The sequence below is a fragment of the Phytophthora ramorum genome (assembly GCF_020800215.1).
Source record: "Phytophthora ramorum isolate Pr-102 chromosome Unknown Phyram_PR-102_s0001, whole genome shotgun sequence".
Classification (NCBI taxonomy): domain Eukaryota; phylum Oomycota; class Peronosporomycetes; order Peronosporales; family Peronosporaceae; genus Phytophthora; species Phytophthora ramorum.
This window is the reverse complement of record NW_027150647.1, coordinates 5,307,385-5,321,342: the sequence shown is the minus strand read 5'-3', so window position 1 is coordinate 5,321,342 and position 13,958 is coordinate 5,307,385. Positions and strand designations below refer to the sequence as shown.

Below are 13,958 nucleotides of genomic sequence, written 5' to 3'. Positions count from 1 at the left end.
TAGCCTCGCGTAGACACACGACAAAACCCACGAAGCGCAATAGCCTCGTGTAGATACGCTTACATCTTCGGGCGGGACATATCCGTGAGCATGCTACACGTTCCCATGCCGGACGAGCTGCGCTCCATACGAACGTAGCCGGCCTCGCCCCAGTTCTCACCCCACGAGTTTCGCACTTTGAAAGTGGTGGCGTCGTAGCCCACGACCAGCACAGCGTGATCCAGCTGCGTGGTTTCGCAGCTCGACATGACGCCACCCGTGTACTGCTTCCACGCTGCGTTACCCGAAGCGACCGCCACGACAACGGGCTGCGACTTGAGCGCTTCCACGAGTCCGGCTTCGTCGCCAGCGTCAATGTTTTCGTAACCAGTGATGCCGGTTTGGCTCTTGGAGCAGCTCGTACTGCAAGAAGCCTCGCCAGTATTGCCCGAGGTGTACGGGACAGCGCTCTCCGAACACAGTCCGTTCTGCTGAATGTACTCAAAAGCGTACACCGGTGCACCGCCGCCGCAGCCCATATTCTGCGAGTCGCATCCGACCAACTGCTGCTCCGAGTACTTGTTGATACCCGATTGACCGCCCTTGATGCACTGGAGTGCCTCCACTGCGGCCACGGAAGCGAAAGCCCAGCAGGAACCACACTGGCCTTGGCTCTGGACAGGGGACATGCATGCCGATGCGGACCAGTCAACCGAGTTGGCAGTGCTCAGAGTTCCCTTCTTGGTTTGGAGCGGAGTTGAAGGCTTTCTCGTCACAGGCTCAACGACGGGGGCGCGAGTCGTCGGCTTCGGGGCTGGAGTAGGAGCTGGTGTAGGAGCTGGAGTGGGGGCTGGAGTTGGGGCCGGAGTAGGAGCAGCGGTCACTGGAATTGGAGCTTGAGTTACTGGGATCGGAGCTGCCGTGTTGGGTTGGGTCCAATGCCACTGCTCGTTGGTTCCCCCGTGGTTGGCATTGTTGTCGGTCGTGTCCGTGGAAGGCTTCACAGTGCCGATCGACCACGAGCCTCCCGTTTGCGCCTGAAGGCTTTTCATCAGAGAATTGATCATATCCTGCATGCTCGTGAACGTGTAGGCGTCTTGCTGGCGAAGTGAGCGCTTTTGTGTTGTGGTTGCCGGCGCAGCTGTCGCTGGAGTGGGGGTCTTGGTTGTGTTCACCTGGATGTACGAGTTGAGCACCTTTGAAGCGAACTCCTCTTTGGTAAGCACCGAGAACGGGGTCATGATGGAGAAGTTGGCGTTCGGGTTGGCAGCCTGCGCCTCCAGTACATCCTGCTTGCTCATGAAGAGCCGTTGGCGGATATCTTCATCCTCGTCGTAGATACCTCGCTCTTCGGAGTGATCGGGCAGCCAATTGTTCTCTGCGCATATAGCGTAGTAGTTGCCCTTCCATAGCTTCGCCTCGGCGTCACCCTCGTCTCTTTGAGCGAGGTACCGCTCGTAGTTGATATTGGGGTGCATCGGACGCGCGGTGACAGACACCACCGCAAGCGCCGAAGCGGCCAACACACACGTCGTGGCCAAAGTGGACGTCTTCATGATTGAATCAAGACCGCGACCAAAGTTGCAGGCGAATTCAAGAATGAGCTGCCGCTGCCAAGTGGAGGCGAATCCGCATGGCCACCGACACCGAAGCCACATACTGCGCGGGTCACCGAGACCCATCTGATCCTTGCGCTGGTCATCTGGTCCAACGTGGCGATAGTCGTGTTCGAGCAGCAAAAAACGGGAGATGTGTTCGGAGACTTTGAGGAAGTCGAGCGTTCCGCCGAACCAGGTGACGAGTCTCAGCCACTGCATCTTGACAAACTCGCGCTCATTCGTTACGTGTGACTTTCTCTATATAACGGGCTTGTTTCAAGTGGTAAAGCTACTTACCTGTAGTCGAGAGGGCAGATCTCGCCAAGGCAATCGCCTCTTTCGTGCTGCACTGGTGGCGATAGTTCGCGGATAAGACAACTTCTTTCCAGTGCGTCACTCGGCAGTCGGTTCCCTAGAAAACACCCGCAGGACTGCGCAGTCTGTCCGAGCTGGCATGATGGCTGAGAAGCCCTGGAAAGACGCTCTCAGCTGTGCTCGATCGTGCCGGCCTGATGCATTTAGTAGAGTATGCAGAGGCGAGGCCTTGCTCACGTGCGCGCCAAGTGGCAAACCTTGTGGAGACGACCGTATTAATCACCACCTGCTGGGCTCGTCGACATGTACATGTACCTGAGGCTGTCCTCACGCTCTATTCGTCATCGAGAAGTATCCAAGCTTTGCAGTTCGAGTACGTGCTACTAAAACTTGCACTTGCTATTGAGTTATCTCTCTCCACGCCACATATACTACGCATACCACCACAACATACAACATCCTGAGTGCCTAAAACGTCGGGTACGACATGTCGCCGTACATGCCACAAGTGCCCGTGCTGTCACTCGATCGCTCTAGTCGAATGTAGCCCGACTCGCCCCAGTCCTCGCCCCACGAGTTGCGGATCTTCCACTCGCTGTCCGTGTAGCCCACGACCACGACGGCGTGATCGAGGTCGCTAGTGTCGCACGACGAAATCACGCCGCCCGTGTACTGCTTCCACGCGTTGTTGCCCGACGCCACAGCCACGATCACGGGCTGCTGGGCGACGACAGTGGCAAGGTCCGACGCGCCATCCACCGACTCGTATCCGGTGATACCCGTGTCGACAGCCGAGCAACTGGTCGTGCACGAGGCGGCCGTGCCGTCCGAGGACGTGTACGGGTAGTCGTCCTCCGTGCAGAGGCCGTTTTGCTGGACGTACTCCATGGCGTAGACCGGAGCTCCGCCAGAGCATCCGTAGTTCTGGGTATCGCAGCTCGTGAGCTGCTGCTCCGAGTACTTGTTGAGAGACGATTGCCCGCCCTTGATGCACTGCCCCGACTCGATGGCAGCCGCCGTCGAGAACGCCCAGCAGTCACCGCACGAGCCCTGACTCTGGATGGGGGACATGCACTTCGAGTCCGTCCAGTCCACCTCGTCCGAGCTTGACGTGTCTGTAGCAGTCACCGTCGAGGTGGAAGCAGAAGACTTGGTAGGCGAAGTCGTAGCCGGCGTAGCAGTGGTAGGTGTTGGGGTGGTCGTAGGTGCCGCAGTGGTTGGAGCCGATGTGGTTGGCGCCGAAGTAGTGGGCGTCTGCGTAATTGGCGCGCTGGTCGTGGTTGAGCTCGAGTCGGAGCCGGCAGGCTTGACGGTCTCAGGCTTGAAGTCGTTCTTCCCCATGCCGCCGAAGTTGAAGCCGTTGCCCCACTGCCAGGGAGATGTGAAGCCCGAGCCGAAGCCGAAGTTCGACGCCGTGTTAGCGCCTGACGATGCCGTGTTTGCACCGGTCCCCGACGAAGTGGTCACTGTTGTGCTCTCGGTTCCTGGGCCCGAAGACGTGGTAGTGCTCGTGGTTGTGCTGCTTTTGCCGTCCGCACCTGTGGTGGTGACAGTCTTGACGCTAGTCGTCGAATAAGTTGCGTCTCCGCTCGAAGTGCCGCCCAAGACTGAGGTCTGTGCACTGCTCGGGGCGCCGCTGGTGGTACTTGTGGTGGTCGTCTTGGAGGTGGCACCGCTGCTCGGAGATCCACTGCTATATGACGTCTTGGTGCTGCTGCTCCTGTGCCAGCTACGCAGTCGGCGGTTTGTGGAGCTACTGCCGACCGACGATCCGTTGAAGGCGCGGTAGGCCTTGCCCACGTAGGCGGCGAACTCGTCGTTCGTGAGCAGAGTGAACGGCGTGTTGGTGGAGAAGTTGGCGTTCGGGTTGAGCGCCTGGATGGCGGAGATGTTCTGCTTGGTCATGAAGAACCGCTGCAGGTGGTCCTCCTCCTCGTCATCGGAGCTGCGTTCCTCCGAGTTGCTGCTCGAGGGCGGCATCCAGCCGTTCTTCTTGGCCTTGTCGCCGAAGTTGGCCTTCCAGTCGTCGAGCTCCTGTCTGGTCTCGTTCCGCTCGCTCAGGTAGCGGTGGTAGTCGATTCCGGCGTGCATTTGACGCCCGTGCACGCCGGACACAGCCACCGCCGCAATGGCCGCGACGCCGAGGAACCGGAGGGCACTGTGGCCTGAAATGGATCGGTCCGAAGACTGCATTTTCCCGTCTATAGCGCTACGTTTGACTCGCTGCTAGCTAAGAAATCAAAGAGTGAGCATTGAAGTCGCCGACCCCGAGTCGTTGCAGGGATGCAAAGGAGCGCTGAGCACCTGCGCTGATAGTGGCGGCACCCAGACCATTTCAAGGCGCCAAGGATGTCTTGGTGGCGAGCCAATTGCTATGACAGCGATGAGGTAGAAGCGGAGACTTTGGTGCTCATCTGGTCACTTTGCACCCGCCTCATGCTTCCGCGCGGCCAGATGCAGGCGATTCGGCACCGCCAGCTGGCAATAACCTTGAGCAAGTGCAAGTCGCGTCATGTTTGGCACGCTCCTGAGCTTGCTGATGCGCAGGCAAAGACCACAAGTTGTGGTCCACAACATCGCCGGCGCCTGGGCCACTGAAAACGGTCATCTGGAGTTCGGACCGGACAGCCAAAACGCTGGATCAGAAGCCATGGATCAGCTGTATCCACCCGCGGCAGGTGGGCACCGGCCATAGCTTGCCTGCTCTGATCGACACGGACGTCGTTGTCACACGCCGCCGCAACGAAGACACCGAAACGATTCCCGGCTGGAGATGGAAAGGAAAAACATCCTTGTGGCCGCGGCGATCGTCGTGCTGAAGTGATCTATAACGGCAAGGAACAACATCCCTTCGCTCACGCTCCCAAGCCGCACGAAAGGCGACTGTACGACAGCAGTCGTGGTTGCTGCGTTGGAGCCCACACAATAAGCAATCTAGGCTTGACTTCCACGCGCCTGGCGACCGAGATAAACTTAGTGGAGACAACTCTCCGTTCTCAAACTTCTTCGATGTAGTTTTCGAGTCGATGCCGGTACAGTGTTGAAGCCAGTGGTGGGCCAATACTTGCTTCCCCGGTTCGTTCGTTCGCAAGCGAATTGGACAGTGCAGCGTCAGCGTTGCAGTCTCGCCAACATGGCATTCTGCGGGCTCGTCGCCTAAGCTGCCGGTCACGTAAAAAGCAGACCGGAGATTTTTGTGGCTCCAAGTGACAAGCCCATGAGGCGCCAATTTTTTTTTTTTTCGGTCTTCAAGTTTCGAGTCGATCGGAGGAAGGACTTCACCGAAACGAGCCGATTACGAGGGCATTACCGAGTTGTCGCTGCAACGTCCATGACTTTCTCCATGTATCGGGTATCGGGACTGGAATCGATGCTCCACAGCTGACGGAGGACCATCGTCGCGAAAGGCAAAGGCTTGACGCATTATTGTGCTAAACAGGGTCTTTGTATATGAATGATTACCTTTGTAAGAATTAAACATATCTGCATAGTAGCAACGTATAGAGCACTCGTAGAAGGTGATAATATAAGCCATTTTAACTCTTTTCTGCTGTCCCAGATGTTGCTGCTGGTCCACGATGGGGGTCGAGGGTGGCTCTGGTCTGCAGGTGTCCGTTGGCTGTTCGAACGTTAGCCACCGATGGCTTTAATCACCAGGCAGCAGGTGCCAAGTGTCGAGTCCAAGTGGCTGCATGTACATGTGCACAATGCAATTTGTGTCGACAATGGTCCAGGTCGCGTCTTCCATCCGAACGCAACAAGTGCAAGTCGCTGTCCCAATTGCCAGCCAATTGCATCTCCAGCATCAGCTCCAGGGCCGATCCTGGGCTAAATCACAATCGCAGATCGATCTCTCTGGTCGCTTCTACGCATTCGCAAACTTGCTGCGTCGCGGACACAGCGGGACTGGAAACAGGGAACGACTTGCTTGGCAAGGAAGGGCACACAGGTAACCAGCCAAGCAGATGCAGCCTCGAGTGTCGTCCACCACGGTCGCGTTGGCGGTGGCCGTCATGGCGGTCGGCATGTCGGACGTCACCGACGCACGACCGATGCACGCGGCCATCGTGTCCAAATACCACCGGTACCTGGCGGAGAAGGAAGCAGTCTCGACTGAGCTGGACGCGTGGCTCAAGACGTACGGGCCCAAGGGCCCGAAGAACGGGTGGATACCAGTCACCGAATCTCGCAGTATCGACGACGATCTCGAGGACCAGCGCCAGCGATTCTACCTGACCAAGGAACAGATTTACGAGGCGCGGGAGGCGAACCCAATGGCCGAGTTCGGCACGGACGGTCCGTTCACGCTCATGACGATGGACGAGTTCAAGAGCTTTCTGTCCAACTCGCACGTTGGCGGGGACGATGAGAAGGAGAAGGACACGCCGTCACCGCAGACGGACACGCCATCGCCGACAACGCAGACGCTATCTGAAAATGAAAACGGCACCCCAGCAACAAAAGAGTCCAACGTCGTTTCCAACAGCGACAGCAACAGCAAGAATAAAAATGACGATAAGGAGAAGAAGACATGGGCCCCGGCGACAGAGGGACCACAAGTTATCGCTGCAGTGCGCCGACTGCGAGCTTCCGGCAAAAGTCAGTATGCGTTCAACGGCGGCGACTACAGCACAGATTCCGACGAGAGCTTCCAAAGCACCTCGGACACGTACACGCAGACTTCCCAGCAAACGTACCAAAGCGAAAGTACCAATAATGGCGACAACGAAGGCAACACGAACGGGGAGTACAACTTTAACAATGTCTCTCCAGGTGACGGCTCGCAGGTTGGTACGGTATCCGGTGGCAGTAATGGCGGAACCACCACGCAGTCCTGGAACTGGTGGGGAAGCAATGGTTGGAGCACCAAGAGCAACACCTGGTGGAGTGGCAATAACTGGTCGTGGAATACAGGAGGTTCGGCCGCTGGGTCATCAAATTCGCAGCAGTGGACCCAGCCGCCCAGCTCAGGCTCGTCAAACACGCAATGGAACTCCCAGCAGTGGACCCAGCCGCCCAGCTCAGGCTCATCAAACACGCAATGGAACTCCCAGCAGTGGACCCAGCCGCCCAGCTCAGGCTCGTCAAACACGCAATGGAACTCCCAGCAGTGGACCCAGCCACCCAGCTCAGACAACGCAAATGAAGAGCCGACTACTCCTGCGACGCAGCCTCCAACAGAGGCCCCAACGACAGAGGCTCCTGCCCCAGTCGTAACGGAGGCGCCAGTCACGGCACCTCCTTCTACCCCTGCACCTGTGCCTGCTACCAAGGCGCCACCTACTGCGGCCCCGGCTACTGCGGCCCCGGCCCCGGCTACTGCAGCTCCAGCTCCAGCAGCCCCTGCGACGAAGAAGAAATCTACGACCACGGTCAAAGACACGAAGACTGCAGGCGAGTCGGACTCGGATTCGGTGGACTGGAGCACCTCGGCTTGTGTCAACCCGCCCGGCCTGCAGGGTCAGTGTGGCAGTTGCTGGGCCTTTGCAACTGTCGCCGCGTTGGAAGCCGCACAGTGCATTGCCAACGGCGACAAGAAGGCGCCGTCGTACTCGGAGCAGCAGCTTGTGAGTTGCGATACCAAAGACTTCGGCTGCAACGGCGGTGCCCCTGTGTACGCAATGGAGTACGTTCGCGACAACGGCGTCTGCACGAAGAGTAGCTACCCTTACTCTTCCGTGGACGGCGGTACTGCGGCCGCGTGCTCGACGTCGTGTACCCCCACCAAGTCCGGCATCTCTGAGATCGTGCAGCTCCCCACAGGCGACGAGAGCGCGCTCCTGAGCGCCGTGAAACAGCAGCCCGTGATCGTGTCCGTGGCGTCGGACAACAGCGCCTGGAAGCAGTACGTGAGCGGCGTCATTACGGCTTGTGATACCACGACGGTGGACCACGCCGTGCTGGCCGTCGGCTACGACGCCACCACCATCAAGATCAAGAACTCGTGGGGCACGGACTGGGGCGAGGATGGCTACGTCCGCATCAGCCGCAGCACGCAGAACAAGGGCACGTGCTCCGTGCTCACCGACATGTCGTACCCCAAACTCTAACCGTCCAGCAACACAAAATATATGTCCCTAAGTGAGTCAGTCAAAAAAGGCAACTTCAACTTGCATTCTGGGTACCCTTATGTAGCCCTACGTAACCCTACACATAACATAGCTAGCATAGACCAGTCTAAGAAAAACATAGCCGAGTGTATCCTCACCTGATGCCCGCGCTGCTGCGCCTCGTATCCAGTCCCCGAAGCCGCCTCGCGCTGCGCACCATGAGCTTGACCCCCCGCCGCTTCGCCTCGTCGCACGCCGACGCCAGGGCCACCGCGCTCACGCGGTTCGTGGACGAGAACGGCGCCATCCGCTGCGGTCAGCGCACGGATGACGGGTCCACGGCGCTGCTGGTGGAGGACGACGACCCCCTGGGCAGTCTGAGCTTCACAGGCGAGACCGCCACCATCGAGAAGGTGCTGGCGCCCGTAGTGCCGTCGCAGATCCTGGGTATCGGCCTCAACTACCGCAAACACGCCAAGGAGACCAACATGCCCGAGCCAAAATTCCCCGTGCTCTTCACCAAGGGCGTCAACGCCTTGCAGAACCCGCACGACCCCGTGGTGATCCCCCGCGTGGCGTCGGAGCCTCCCGAGGTTGACTACGAGTGCGAGCTCGCGGTGGTGCTCAAGGAGGCCTGCTGCAACGTGACGGAGCAGGAGGCGCTGAGCTTCGTTGGGGGCTACACGTGTGCCAACGACATCTCGGCGCGTCGCTGGCAGGGCAAGAAGGGAGGAGGCCAGTGGTGCCGCGCCAAGACCTTCGACACCTTCTGTCCGCTGGGCCCCGTGCTCATGACCCCCGAGGTCATCCCCGACCCGCAGACGCTCGAGATCGCCACGTACCTGAACGGCGAACAGGTGCAGAAGTCCAACACGAGCGACATGATCTTCTCCGTCGCGAAGCTGATCAGCCAGCTCTCGCAGGATTGCACGCTGCCCAAGGGAACGCTCATCCTCACGGGAACCCCCGAGGTGAGGGACTGTTATGGTGCGGTTTTGTTATGTGCGGTAGGTCTTAACTGTGTTGTGGTGTGTTACTTGTCCAGGGTGTTGGCGTCGCGCGCAACCCGCCTCTTTACCTCGCCCCCGGCGACATGGTGGAGATCGAGATCGAACACATCGGCAAGCTCGTCAACCCTGTCGTCGGCGCCTCGGCGCTGTAAGCGCATAAGTGGCACCCTGGCTTTCGTGTAATGAGCCAAAGACCTACTGCAGTAAGTGCCAGAAATCTGTCCACGTGGCTTTTTGAACCAAGCAATGCAGTGAGAGTCCCGTCTCCTGTTTGCCTCTTCACTTTTCGTTTCGGTGTGCTTTTGGTTGCTGCGAAAACCGAAACGAAGACACGATTGACGAGTGTTTCAGTTTACTTCCGCCGTACTGGCCCACGGTAGGACCGTAATGTGGCAACTACATGTACATGGATCCCAAAGGGTCAACCTTGACGCAGCGTTCAATCGCTTGGCTCCGTCGCAGACTTGGTCTCACTGCAACGCGTTTCCGTGTCGATGATACCTCGAGCAATGGCGGGATGCAAGTTGCAGTCGGCCGCCCAGACCTCAGCCACCGCACCAATTGTCGCTGCACTGGTCACGGTGCCTTGAGTCGATCTGCAGCAACATAGTGCTAGCACTTGCTTGTCTGCACCGAAGTGAGCTGCGATCTTGGAGCCCACGGGCTGCACGAAAACACGAGTGCCGAACGTTGGCCGCGCGACATCGTTGAACAGAATCTACTGTGGACAACACACGCTTCTAAAACTTTAGCGATGGCGCGCACAAGCAACAACAGCTCGGGCTGTATGCGGTTCTTACTCGAGCAGTTTCCACGTGATGAGTGCACGCTAGCATCGACAGGCTTCCAGTACATAAACACTCTTTTGGGGCAAACCAAGCTCGCGTTGCTGCTACCAGTACATGTACTAAACCACCGTAGCCTAGGGCGACGAATCTGAGCGCTCGGTCTTGCACCATTGATCCAAACAATCGGACCTCCTGCACGCTGCAAAACAGCAACATGCCCGCCTCGACCTCCTGCACGCTGCAAAACAGCAGCATGCCCGCCTCAACCTCCTGCCGAGTATTTTCTCGCGCTTTCGGCGAAGGGCAATTGCAAATGAGCCGTCTCTTACAATAAGCTTGTTTCCAGTATACGCTCTACCCCGCCGTCAATCGGACGGCTGAAGTAACTTAAGCACTTTAGCGCAACTGTATCGCAACGTTAGACTGAAACCCTCGGTCGCACTTCCCCCACAAGCACAAGCGCCGCATGCGGGGCACGACGACCGAGAGCGCCGCCGAGGACCAGGACGAGGCGTACCTGGCCCAGCGCCAGTCCACGATGGACTCCACCACGCTGGACAAGCTGCTCAAGGCCGAGAAGAACCTGGCGCAGGCCGGCCAGGCCACCACCAACGTCTGGAAGCTCATCGGCAAGCTGCCGGGGGACGAGGACGAGTCTCCGCCGCCCGCGGCGCCGTCAGCGCTGTCCGCGAGCGTCTCGATGCCGCTGCGGCAGAACTCGCGCTCCGCCTCAAGCTTCTCGGCGTCGCACGGCGTCAGTCCGCGGCGCGCGCGGCGGAAGACGTCCACGCCGCCGTCGGAGGACGTTTCTAGCGGCAAATTCCTGTCTACAGGCCCTCCCAGCCCCAACAAGTGGGCGAGTACAGCTCCGCACGGTTCTAGGGAGCTAGTGGTGGACACATCGGACGCTGTGAGCATGGATGCGAGAGCGCCCAGCCCACGGTACAACATAGAGATCCCGCGCCCTGATGTGGCCGTGGGCAGGAGCTCCCTGGGCAGTTACGCTAGCACCAGCCAGAGTAACAGTTTCTACGACCGCTCGGGGGCCTTTGCCAGCACCGCGCGCGCTACGGACTCGCTCAGTGACGCCAGCAACTTGTTGGTGGAGAACGGCCGCAGTCGCTCCACGCACACTAGCAACGTGTTCGGCTTTGGGCGCAATGCCCCGCCGCTGTCGGACGTGACGCTGTTCACGTTCACGGTCAAGAAGAGCGACAGCGTGCTGGAGAAGCTCGGCAGCAAGCGCGCGAGCATCCAGCTGCAGGTGGACGTGGACGAGCGCATGCTCTACTTTCTGTCGGCCCACGACCAGCGCGAGGAGTACAGCTGCGCGGCCGTGACGGCCAAGCCGCAGTCGCGTCTGGGCATGCAGCTCAAGATCCAGACGGGCAACGCCAGCGTCAACAAGAAGATCACGTTCTACAGCACGGAAGACCGCGCCAACTTCGTGCAGGCGCTGGAGCAGGGCAAGGTCATGTACAACAAGAAGCCACCGACGGCCGCGACGCCCTCCCGCGTACCCACGGAGGTGATTGACGAGACGGCGTCGACGGTGTCGAGCACTTTTGAGCGGTCCAAGCTGCGGGACTCGATGGTGAGCGACCACTTCCAGCTGCTACCGGGCGAGTCGGTGCTGGAGCACGTCCAGCGCGTGACCAACTTGGTGGTCATGTCCCAGAGCGACCGCGCGGTGCAAGGCGTGCTGAAGATCACGTCGTACCGCATCACGTTCGTCCCGTACGACTCGTCGTGGAAGTTTGGCTCGTTTGAACTGCCGCTTGCTGCAATTGACTTGATCACGCGAGATGGCCTCATGCTTCTCATTACGTGCAAGGATCTGCGCACGCTGCGGCTTGCCATGCACGACGCGTACTCGCGCAAGAAGGGGTACGACCAGCTGCCTTCAACGCCCGACTACAGGTGGCTCAACTTGCTCACGTTGCGCATGAAGCCGCCGAACATGATCGGCGCGCTTTTTGCGTTCGACTACCACACAGAGAAGGCAAAGCAGCGCGGTGGCCCACTTTCTGAGAAGCACAATGGCTGGTTCGTCTACTCGCCCTTTGCTGAGTACCAGCGCCTCGGCTTTCTCTCAGCAAAGAAGCAGCCGGAAGAGGAGGGCGTGATCACGTGGCGACTCCTCAAGAACTCCAAGTTCCGCTTCAGCCCCACGTACCCTCAGCTCATGGTGGTGCCGTCGCTTATGTCAGAGGAGCAGCTAGTGCAGTCAGCTCGCTTCCGATCACGCGCGCGCCTGCCTGTTGTCGTGTGGCGCCACCCTGTCAACAAAAGCGTCTTGTCCCGCTCCAGCCAACCTAACTACGGTATGGCGGGCAACCGATCCGAGCCCGACCGGATACTTCTGCGCGCATACCGTGACTCTGCGAACAAGAACAGCTCCAACATGTCGCCCCCTCTTCACATTATCGACGCGCGTAAGCCTATCGCAACCAAAGGAAACCGGTTAAAGGGAAAAGGTATGACGAGGGAGCAGAACTTTGCAATGGTGTGGGCTTGGTTGCTAACGTTGTGATTTACTGTCAGGTGTGGAGAACTCGCAGCATTACGACAACGCCACGATCGAATTTATGGGCATCGCCAACATTCACAAGATGCGCGAGTCTTTGGATGCGCTGAAGTGTAAGTTCGAACCACGACTCTATGCTGACGCTTATGGTGGCTCACACGTTTATTGGTTGTATTTGTATTCGTACAGCCTTGGTCAGTCCTAGCAGCGTCGAAGACGGTGACAAGCACTACCACAACCGCCTTGAGAGTGAGTTTTCGCTATGGTGGATCGTTGCAAAGGCGCAAATACTTACATTGTGTTGCGCTATTTTGTTTTGCAGACACTCGATGGCTGAAGCACGTAATGCGTGTGCTGTCAGGAGCCCGTAGAGTAGCAGAGGTGCTCCATGAAGACGGCGCTTCGGTGCTGGTGCACTGCAGTGACGGCTGGGATCGCACTCCGCAGCTAGTGGCCTTGGCGCAGCTTATCCTGGACCCGTACTACCGCAGCATCCGCGGTTTCGCGAGCCTGGTGGAGAAGGAGTGGTGCTCATTCGGACACAAATTCGCGGATCGCATTGGCGTGGGCAAGGATATCACTGACCAGCCGAATGAGCGATCGCCTGTCATGATGCAGTTTCTGGACTGCGTGTGGCAGATGACGCGGCAGTTCCCGACTTGCTTCGAGTTCAACGAGAAGTTCTTGCTGCACATTTCGGACTCGCTCATCTCTGGTCTGTATGGTACGTTCTTGTACAACTCGGAGCGTGAGCGTGTGCTGGACAAGGTGTGGGAGCGCACAGAGTCTGTCTGGACGCCTGTGCTGGAGAACCCAGGGCCCTACAAGAACCCCTTGTACCGACCAACGAACCGTGTGCTCTATCCACGAGCAAACTTGAAGCGTGTTGTGCTGTGGGACGGTATGTTTTTCCGGTGGGATCCGGAAAGCCACCCAGATTACATGGAGTTCATGGACCCGGTGGAGAAGCACGACGATGGCTCGACAAATGACTTTGACGACGACGACAGTCCTCGTGGTGCTAGCGTTCTGGACTCGCCATCAGTAATGCCTATAGGCGGGGATCTCGACGAAGACAAGGCGGAATTAGACATTGACGTGATACACGACTACGATGAGTTCCGGGCCAAGACGCTGTCAGACTGCTCAGATATGAGCGACGACGATGATTTCGAGATCTCACCCAGCGTCACAGCGCGGTATGACGGCTCGTCTACATTGACAGCAGACGAGCTGAATATGACGACGCCTGTAAGTAGTGAAGCCGACTCGGAGAGCTCTGCGTCTGCCGAGAATCGCTCGCCACTGGAGGAGGCGATCATTAACCGGTATCATCGTGGAGTGGACGAGCGCACGCGGCAGCGTGCGCAGGGTCGTAACATCCGCGAGGCGTTGCTGTTGGCGCCCGAACAGAGCCGCATTAAGTACCTGGAGCAGCTGCTGAGCGAGAGCGTCGCGCGCGAGCTGCAGCTTGAGGCGGAGCTGGGCTCAGTGTTGCACCGCGCTACGAGGAGTACTGCCTCCAGCAACAACGGCGCCGCCGTCCAGTACTGCGTATCAGCAGGAGTTGTCAGAAGCGAGAATGGTTCTACTCATTCTTGATCGCAAGCAGTTCGAGAGCGAGAGAGATGCTTTGGCTGCTGTCGAAGCTGTTCTTGTGCCTTCCTCACTCGGCACTGCTGCTGGCAAAT

The 13,958-nt window shown here is 58.6% G+C and overlaps 5 protein-coding genes across 5 annotated transcripts; 3 read left to right on the top strand and 2 right to left on the bottom strand.

Annotated features, from left to right (window-relative positions):
- Window positions 1-59: 59 nt before the first annotated feature.
- KRP23_1384 (Thiol protease) lies at window positions 60-1,535 on the bottom strand (the record flags this gene model as incomplete). The annotated part of the gene is made up of 1 exon (XM_067884498.1): window positions 60-1,535. One exon carries the CDS (start codon window positions 1,533-1,535, stop codon window positions 60-62), a length of 1,476 nt encoding a protein of 491 aa, XP_067751957.1.
- An 825-nt stretch (window positions 1,536-2,360) lies between these two features.
- KRP23_1383 (Thiol protease) lies at window positions 2,361-4,085 on the bottom strand (the record flags this gene model as incomplete). Its single annotated transcript, XM_067884487.1, has 1 exon — window positions 2,361-4,085. The coding sequence occupies one exon, from the start codon at window positions 4,083-4,085 to the stop codon at window positions 2,361-2,363; it is 1,725 nt and encodes a 574-aa protein (XP_067751956.1).
- Window positions 4,086-5,857: 1,772 nt separating this feature from the next.
- Window positions 5,858-7,942, top strand: KRP23_1382 (Senescence-specific cysteine protease SAG12; the record flags this gene model as incomplete). The annotated part of the gene is made up of 1 exon (XM_067884476.1): window positions 5,858-7,942. One exon carries the CDS (start codon window positions 5,858-5,860, stop codon window positions 7,940-7,942), a length of 2,085 nt encoding a protein of 694 aa, XP_067751955.1.
- A 161-nt stretch (window positions 7,943-8,103) lies between these two features.
- On the top strand, window positions 8,104-9,104 carry KRP23_1381 (Fumarylacetoacetate hydrolase domain-containing protein 2; the record flags this gene model as incomplete). Its single annotated transcript, XM_067884464.1, has 2 exons — window positions 8,104-8,913; window positions 8,988-9,104. The coding sequence occupies 2 exons, from the start codon at window positions 8,104-8,106 to the stop codon at window positions 9,102-9,104; spliced, it is 927 nt and encodes a 308-aa protein (XP_067751954.1).
- Window positions 9,105-10,206: 1,102 nt separating this feature from the next.
- Window positions 10,207-13,869, top strand: KRP23_1380 (Myotubularin-related protein 2; the record flags this gene model as incomplete). Its single annotated transcript, XM_067884453.1, has 4 exons — window positions 10,207-12,217; window positions 12,285-12,380; window positions 12,457-12,516; window positions 12,590-13,869. 4 exons carry the CDS (start codon window positions 10,207-10,209, stop codon window positions 13,867-13,869), a joined length of 3,447 nt encoding a protein of 1,148 aa, XP_067751953.1.
- Window positions 13,870-13,958: the final 89 nt, after the last annotated feature.